The sequence below is a fragment of the Diaporthe citri genome (assembly GCF_014595645.1).
Source record: "Diaporthe citri strain NFHF-8-4 chromosome Unknown scaffold_9, whole genome shotgun sequence".
Taxonomy (NCBI): domain Eukaryota; kingdom Fungi; phylum Ascomycota; class Sordariomycetes; order Diaporthales; family Diaporthaceae; genus Diaporthe; species Diaporthe citri.
In genome coordinates this window covers 1,476-10,395 of record NW_025064854.1, presented here as the reverse complement: position 1 = coordinate 10,395, position 8,920 = coordinate 1,476, and the positions used below count along the sequence as shown (strand labels likewise).

The following is an 8,920-nucleotide window of genomic DNA, read 5'->3' as shown; positions in this document are numbered from 1 at the left end:
TAAAAAAAATAATTTCTTATAAATAATTCCGCATTTTTAAAATATTATAATAATTATTTTATTTATATATTTTTATCCTTATTATTTAAATTAAATATCTTAACATTTACATTAAATTAAATTTTAATTATATTTAAAAATCCCTTAATATATTTAAAATATTATTTTTTTAAGTAATAAAGTAAATTTAATAAAATTAAGCATAATTATTAATAAATAAATTAAAATATTAAAAACTTTTTAATAATTTTATTAAGAATTTATTTAATAAATTAAATTAAATATATTTAAATAATTATATAAATTATTATTTTAATAATAAATATAAATATTTTTTAATAAACTTTATAAGTTAATATAATTTATAATAAATATTTATTAATTTATTTAACATAATATTTTTATTTTTATATAAGCATTAAATAATTAACTTTAATAAATTATTATAATTAAAAGCTTTATAAAATTATTATATATATATATAAATATTATAAAGTTATTTTTTATTATAAAAATTTTAAAGTTTTTATATTAAAATTTTATTTATAATATTTTATAAAATTTATTATCTTTTAATAATAAAAAGATATTATTTCCTTATATATTTAATTAAAACTTTTTTTTAAATTATAATTTAATTAAATAAATAAATATTTTTTAATATATAATTTATATAAAATATTAATAAAAATGCTTTTAATAATTATAAGAAAATCTTTATAAAGTTAATATCTTTTATAATAAGTTAAATTATTACTTATAATAATAATTATATTTAAATAAATTATAAAAAGCTAAAATCTTTTATATATTTTATTATATATTTTATAGCATTAAAATTTAAAATTTATAATATTAAAGTATTTATAATTATTAATAGCTTTATTATATATATTAAAATATTAATATATAATATTATTAAATTCTTTTATTATTATTAAATATTTTAATAACTTTTTTATTTATAGCTTAATTTATAATAACTTATTTTCTTATTTTTTTTTATTTTAATTAGCTTTATATTTAATAAGCTTTATATAATTAATATATAAATAATTAATAAATATAAAGTTTTATATATAATATTAAATATATTTTTTATTATTTAATATAAAGTTAATATTTATTAATGTAAACTTTATAGCTTTTTTATATCTTTTAATATTAACCTTTTTTAAATAAAGATAATATAAGCTTTAAATTATTTAATTTTTATATAAAAAATAATATTTATTATTTTAAATTTTAATTTTAAAAAATATTATAAGGTTTTAATTATTTAAGTTATTAATAATATTATTTATAATATTTAATAATATTATTTATAATATTTAATAATATTATTTATAATATTTAATAATATTATTAAAAAGAAAAAGTTTTTAACTTTTATTACTTACTTTTTAAAAAGTAACTTTATTAACTTTTTAATTAATTATCTTAATATTAAAGTTTTAATATAAAGTTTTATTTAAAAATTATAAAAGGTATTTAAATAATTTTATAAGTTAAAGCTATCTTTATAATATAAGTTTATTAATTAATAAAAAAGATAAATAATTAAGTTATTAATATTATAATTAAATTAATTAATTAATATTTTTTAAATATTAAAAGTTTTTATATAATATAATAAATAATATAAGGCTTAAATATATTAAACTTAAAAATATAATAAAAGCTTAATTATTAAACTTTTTTTATTTTATAAAGATTTTATTTTTATTTAATTATTCCTTAATATTTATAATATATTTATTAAGGTTAATAAATTAAAAGCTATAACTTTATATTACTCTTTAATTTAAAAAGTTTTCTTTTTTTAAGTTTAACTTTAAAAGAAATAATAAATTAAGCTTAAAGTTAAGTATATTTAATATTTGTTAAATAATATTTATATATCTTTATTTATTTATAATAATTAATATTAATTAATATAAATAAAAAAAAATTAAAATATTAAATAAAATAAAAATATTAAATTATTATAAGTTATTATTAGCTATAATAGCTAATATAAGGTATAATAATAATATATAAGTAAAGATTAGCAATATTAAAATCTTAATTATTTAAATATAAAAATAATTATAAAAATAAAAATATTAATATTTCTTAATATTTTAAGATATTTTAAGCAATGCTAGCTTTATAACCTAATAAAGCAATTAAGCAAATAATAATTAATTATTATATATTAAGGAGAGAAATCTCCCGCTATTAAACGCTTAAAAGGAGCCTATTTATAGGCTAGCGCTAGCATCTGGGCATACGACCCTCGCATCTTCCAACAGATCTTGTGCACACTAAGGGGGCAGTGCATTTATAGAAAAACGCTGGGCAGACAGCGTCGTCATCTTGAACAGCGAGTGTCACTTCTTTCTGTCCTGCTCATGTCTAGTCAAAATGTGGAGGTCTCAGGCAACTGCATAACCAGTACATGAGCAGCAGGGATCGACTAAAGTGTGGATTGTAATTCTCGGACCGGTCATGGAGCGCTGCCCACCTGCAGACTGCATAAAGCCCCCGAGACAACTCAGTGTCAATGCCCTGCGTGTATACCGGCATTTATTGTGGAAGCTCTTGCAATCTATAATTTTCCAAGCACCTTATCGCCATGGCCAAAAAGCGGGAGAGCAGCGAAGAACGTCAGCCGCTTACTCATGGATCTCGGTCTGATTCGGAGCCTGCCTCGGAGTCCGGCTCGGACTCAACAGCCTGTCGCCATCATGTCGAGTTCCGTGGGCGGTGGAAGCCAGCCTTTGACCGACATGTCTGGCTTAGCCTTGTCCTTGCCATCGGTGGTTTAACTCTGTCAGCAGCAATTTTGGTCTTTACCTTCCGTGGCCTGTCTTGTCCGCCATGCAGGGCCACTGATTATTCGGGATACCAGTGCGCTCCCAACGGCGCCTCACCCGAGGTTGCCCGCGCGAGAGGGTGTGAGTGGGACGATCTTTCGTTCCACTGGTGGCCCAAGAAGCCACATCTCGACAGCGACAACCAGGCTCTGCTGCAGGACTTCCGCGTCTCTGGGCCATGGCAGAGGTTCTATGACCAGGAGGGACAGAACGAGATTCCCCCGACCAACGAGGTTCTCACCGCGGGCTGGGTGACGCGCAAAGAGCATCTTTTCCACTGTGTCTTCACCTTGAGGCAGACACACCTCTGGCTCACCAAGGGATTCGACGCTCCGTTCAACTACAGCCACACCGTCCACTGCACGCAGCAGCTGATCGACGCGGTCGTGGAGAGTCCCCCGCCCGACTTCGATGATCTGACTGTCCATGGCACGCCTTGGCCAGAACACCCCGCAATTGTAAGTTAGTCTTGTGACCGTGCCTCAACATGTACTGATAACCATGCAACCCCCCAGATCAAACCTTTTTACCCCTGTAAGGAAGAGGGCTTGAGTTGTGAGTCATGGTAGATCACGCGGGAGAATGTACCAAAGCAGCAACCCAGTCATGGGTGTGTCTTCATTGTGGGTAATAGGCTCAAGCAGCGCGGACTAGTCTAGCTCCTGAAGAGGGGAACACATACAGCGAGGGCAGGGGAAAAGGGAGGCCTGATACATTTTCAAGACAAACCTGAACTCTTTTCTCTTTTCCGTTAGAACAAATAGCCATCCGTTTGAGCATGAGGCAACTCACCGCAGGTCGAGATGCAGAGGACTTGGTTCTCCAATGCCAATGACCACGTCGCCAGCATGGGGCCTCGCAAGTTCGACCTCAGAAAAAATGGTATCAAATAGTTATCTTATATACTGCAAGTATATGAATATGTACGGCAGAGTTAGTTTGAGAAGTCTGTGCTCTGCGATCTCCTACTAATCAATGAATCAGAGCCCGCACTAAGTGATTATACTTTCAGCCTCGACAACAATTTCATACCTGAGCGGCCTTGGCTACTATATTTGTCGCCTGTCTCATTTCACCGCTACTGACCTGCCCAATTAGCATCACGAGGTCGTATTCGTCGTGCTCAACAGAGAAAGTCAGACAATATCTATCATCCTCATTGAAGTGAAATTTCAGACATGAATCGCTGAAACTTTGTCAGCCTCATCGCTTGCGGGCCAGAACCATCTGGACCTGCCATTCTAACTTTATTGTCCCATGGCCCACGGCGTCCTGAATCTCTTTCCACTCCTTGCTATCCCACGTCTCGGCGTTGAACCCAAAACGCAGCGACTCAAGGTTCTCCCTCAGCCACTGCACAGTTGTGTCCAACTGCCAGTCCCCACAGTCTTGATCCTCAACCCGTTCGTGCTGTCCGAGGTGGGCCACGGGCGCGGCGTGCCACTGCTTCTCTTCGGGGTGCTGCTCCCATGCCCAACCCTTGCCGCAGTTGAGGTAGAAGCGCTGCACGTCCCCCCAGTTCTCGTCGCGCAGGGGCACACAGTCCATGTTGAGCTGCTTGCTCCCGCGCTGCCAAGCCTGGCTCATCCACTCTTTCTTCATCAGCCCGTCCACGTGGTTGGCGATCAGCCTCTGGAAGGCGTCGCTCGCGGCCCCGTTGTTGGTGATGGACGGGAACGGCCAGTAGAGCACGGCGGCAAAGGTCCCGCCAGGCCGCAGCCCGCCGGCAATGTTCCTCATTGTTGGCTCAAGCTCGGTCCAGTGGATGGACTCGCACGCCATGACAAAGTCGACCTTGTCGAGGGCGCCTTGCAGGTCGTCCCAGGCGTCCTCCCCGCGGCGAACCCGGTACACAAACTGGGTGCCAGGAAAGCGCCCGGAAAATCGATTCCGCGAGTCCTGGATGTTAGACTCACGTGGGTCGGTCAGGACGACGCGCTCGAGTCGCGGAACGGTGTGGACGAGTAGACTCTCGGCAGCATTTCCACTTCCAGTCCCAATGTCATGTGCTGACAAGAGGGGTCCCTTGTGGTAAGCCAGCCATAAGCGCCACATTGAATCTGGGTAGGACGGCCTGTGGTTGATGTAATGTTTCCAGTCCATTTTCGAGGTGATTGTTTCTGTTGTGTGCTTGACCGACACATCGCGACTGGAGCAGGCTTGATTCCTGGAGGTGGTGGACATTGTGGGCAGACGTCTGTGCCGAATTTCTTCTTTCTTTCTCGACAGGTGCGTGGTTGGGAAGACTTTAAATTGTCCTACGATAGACTTCCGTTTCGAACCATCAACAGACGAGAGTCCGAGGCTGTCTCTAATTCTATCCAGCAACTAAGTGCCGATAAGTTAGTACCGCTGATCATCATCGGTCCGTGGGAAACCCGTGGACATCAGGTCAGGCATTATGACTCTAGCTAGAATTAAGGTTACGCTTTTGGCGCTCCATCATGCAGTCCCTGAAGCGATGCTGATGGCACCCCTAGTACGATGTGCTCAGCGAGTCGCACAGGCTCACCAGCCTCAATCGTGAAGAGGAGATGTGAACCGTCATAAGCAACCGAATAGACAGCCCTGTTTCCTTGCACTAGTCCGGAACAGCTTCGCAGCGGCCTTTGAACTTTCGTCTCCAGCAGAGCACTTCATCTCTCTGTTTAGAACCCTATTCATCACCAAGGCCTTCAGTTATACCGGTGTTTCCGCTTGCGGCCCAAGACGCACGATGTTGTCACCGAGCCCAGACGAAAGCTCGCGATCAGATGTTGTCAATCCTGATAATGATCGAAGGATTACCCGCCGCAGAGGGGCTTGTCAGGCATGCCGGTCGAGGAAGGTTCGATGTATGATGCATTTGAAAAAGCTTCGACCCCGCGATACCAGCGAGTGTGAAACTTACATGTTCAACTTCTCAAGGTGATGGAGGGAAGCCGTGTATACATTGCCAGGCAAGTTCCGAAATAGGCTCGGATCGGCAATTGGAATAAACTCGATAGCTTCGGCTGACCGGTCACCTTAGCGTATGGGCTGTTCATGTTTCTACCCGGAGCTCCAGCCCCGACGGCGCAGGACGGTGTCTCGTGGCAGCATGCCCGTGGCGGGCCAACCCCTAGCATGCATTCAGGTTGCTGCTAACAGCAGCTGGCGCCCGTACGGGGATGGCATGCTTGCCTTGCCGATGTCACCTCTGGACTTTTCTCTGACGAACTTCGACGACGATGTCCCTGGTTATGAAATGACCCCTGACGAAGGCTACGCAGCATGCCAGCTAGGCGATAGCGGCACTGGCGCATTTTTAACTTCATTGCCAGAACAAGACAATGGTGGTCAAATCGACGTCTCGCAATTACAGACGCCGAGCTCTCTGCTCCCATTTGACATCACAATTGATGGTGTCCACGAGCAGCCTGACAGTTCTAATGAAAATGGGAAAGGCGCTGACACGGCCACTACAATAAGCTCCAGCATCTTTTCAGCCGAGCTCGTCAACCTTGAGGAGGTGAGCCAAAGCACCAACATCCTCGTTCAAATTTTGCCCGCCCGGTGGCAGAGAATGTGCAAGCCCTAACGTTAAGACGCTACAGCTTCTAGACCTAGACAAGGACACATGCAGTCGCACAGAACGGGCAACTACCGTAGCATCTGAAGATGACTGCTGCCCTGGCAGTCCCGAAGCCGTATACTCAGCAACTTCACTTTTTGGTCTAAAAGACTTCCTGGTCCAAAATGTGCGCAAATCGAAGGCGTCTCAAGTTGCGAAGTTCATCAGAGAACTTGAGAGCGTCTTCGGCCCACCCAGTATGTCACCCCCAGATAAGTATTCCGAGCGACCTCGAGCAAGCGTCGAGGATGACTTCCACGAACAGAAGTGGTGCAATGGTGAGCGACAGATTGATCCTCTGTGAAGTCACAACTAAGTCATATTCCCGATAGCTCTATTTCAGGATCCACGTTGCCCGTGAGTCCAGCCTGGGAACTCGTCCTCTTCCCATTGATTTTGAAGAAAATACTCACGCGTGCTAGGATCACGAGCTTCCTCACTCGATCATACGTGGATGAAGTCCTAGAAAGGTCGAAGAAAGTTGGAGCAGGCCCTTTGGCATCAGCATTTGCCGAATCAATATGGGCCATGGGAAAATACGTGTCCGCTTTGAACGAGTCCGGCAGGAATGCGCTCAAACTGAAGCACGAAGCCTACCAGAGCCTTCTGGTCGCGTTGAACTTCAGAAGATCCGTACACAGCTGTGCCAGCAGTTTGCTCAAGCTCCAGGTATGCCCGACTATCTATTTATCCGCTGGCTTGGCCCACATGTGACTGTTGGCTGATTGAGGAACAGTCTTTGATCCTTTTGGTATGCCGTCTCATCAAGAATGCGACGGTCTTGAGACTCACGAATACTGACCGTCGCAAAGTCAATGATTGCATGCATGTTAGACGAGACAAACGCAGGAGAGCTCATTGCCGCAGCGGTCTTTTGTGCCCGAGGTCTTGGCGTTCTCGATGGCAGGAGAACGCATCTGAAGGCTAGTGGTAATACCGAGCAGCAACTAGTGGAGCGGGCTGTGTTGTTTCTGTTCTCACTGGAAGGCGGCCACTCAGTGGATCATGGAATGCCACCAGTAAGCTCAATAGTTTCCATGGATCTACAAGACGATGACTAACAATGCCGCTCAATAGATGATGAGCAAGCAATGGCTGGCCCAATGCTACCAGCTCAGGGACAACCCAAAAGTCTCAGCAACAACAGTTTCTCAAGCAGAACTGATGAGTTCTATCCTGTGCAGCCAATACTCTCCCGACGCACTATCAGGTGATTTCCTACAATCGGCGAAAGACCACCTCGTCCGGTTGGAGGCGAGCATGCAACGATTGAACGCTTGGTCAGCAAAGAATCAGATCTGTTCCAGCTATGCAGACGCCAGAACCAAGCTTTCCAGCAGCAAAGATCCAAATTCTCGACAATTGGCGATAAGTGGTTTCTATTCATATCATTTGTCCATATTCTTCATCCACTGCCCATGGATTCCATTGGTCGCCAGCCAGCAAGCAAACGCTGGCAGTGACGAGGACATGTTGCAGCTGAGACACTGTTGTATTGGAGCCTGCATCCACTCGGCATTTGCGACAATAGAGTTGTCTAATGACCTCCTAAACACTGATCCCAAACTAGCACGGTAAGCCGGCCGGAGGCGCGTTCTTCCCTTCTTTTCCTTTTCATTCCCCAGCGCTGGCTGACAAATTGCAACGTGGCTGCGCAGAGACACTCTGAAATTCTTTGATACTTCAGCCCTCATCCGGAGGACGGTTCTAATAAGCATTTACTCAATCCTCTCCTCTTTTGTACTGCAAGGAGACAAGGGCCGGACCAGAGCCATGCCATATCTGGCTCTATTTGCTGGGCTATTGGGAAGGTTGAGCTTAGAGAATGAGAATGCCGAAAGTATGATCAGTCATTATTTCGAGATCATCAGATCTGAGGATTGGGCTTAAAGATGCGTCAAGACTGGGATCATTTTCATGTCCTCGGCTTGATTGCTTATTCAAGCGACTTTGTCATTATAGCAGATCGGGACAAGACAAGCATTATAAGATGTATTGCACGCACATCCCTAACCCTAGTTTACAATTACTTTTTAAAATGCTTAAATAGCTAAATTTCTTTTATTTCCTCCTTTTAAACTACTCTTAAGAAATAAATGCTTTTATAATTATGCTTTTAAACCCTTATAATACTTATAACCTTTTATAATTATAAGCTTAATTTATATAAAATAATCTTTTCTTTTTATAAGCTATAAATAAGTTATATAAAATATAAAATAATTGTATTTATTTTATATTATTTATTTTCTTTTATTTTTAAATATATATTTATATAATAAATATAAATATTTTTTTAAACCTTATTAATTAAATAATTTATTTAAATATTTATTTTATTTATTTAATTTATTATATTATAATTTTATTATTAACTTAAAAAGTATTAAGAATTTATAAACTTTAATATATAAAATATAGCTTTTATTAAATAATTAAATATAATCTTAAAATTAAATTTTTAATTTAT

At 39.0% G+C, this 8,920-nt stretch overlaps 3 protein-coding genes across 3 annotated transcripts; 2 read left to right on the top strand and 1 right to left on the bottom strand.

The window, feature by feature from the left end:
- Positions 1–2,617: 2,617 nt before the first annotated feature.
- Positions 2,618–3,427, top strand: INS49_015217 (uncharacterized protein; the record flags this gene model as incomplete). Its single annotated transcript, XM_043175903.1, has 2 exons — positions 2,618–3,316; positions 3,374–3,427. The coding sequence occupies 2 exons, from the start codon at positions 2,618–2,620 to the stop codon at positions 3,425–3,427; spliced, it is 753 nt and encodes a 250-aa protein (XP_043019358.1).
- A 634-nt stretch (positions 3,428–4,061) lies between these two features.
- Positions 4,062–5,042, bottom strand: INS49_015216 (uncharacterized protein; the record flags this gene model as incomplete). The annotated part of the gene is made up of 1 exon (XM_043175902.1): positions 4,062–5,042. The coding sequence occupies one exon, from the start codon at positions 5,040–5,042 to the stop codon at positions 4,062–4,064; it is 981 nt and encodes a 326-aa protein (XP_043019357.1).
- An 895-nt stretch (positions 5,043–5,937) lies between these two features.
- Positions 5,938–8,028, top strand: INS49_015215 (uncharacterized protein; the record flags this gene model as incomplete). Its single annotated transcript, XM_043175901.1, has 7 exons — positions 5,938–6,348; positions 6,434–6,728; positions 6,783–6,807; positions 6,873–7,119; positions 7,187–7,201; positions 7,263–7,469; positions 7,528–8,028. The coding sequence occupies 7 exons, from the start codon at positions 5,938–5,940 to the stop codon at positions 8,026–8,028; spliced, it is 1,701 nt and encodes a 566-aa protein (XP_043019356.1).
- Between the last annotated feature and the right edge of the window lie 892 nt (positions 8,029–8,920).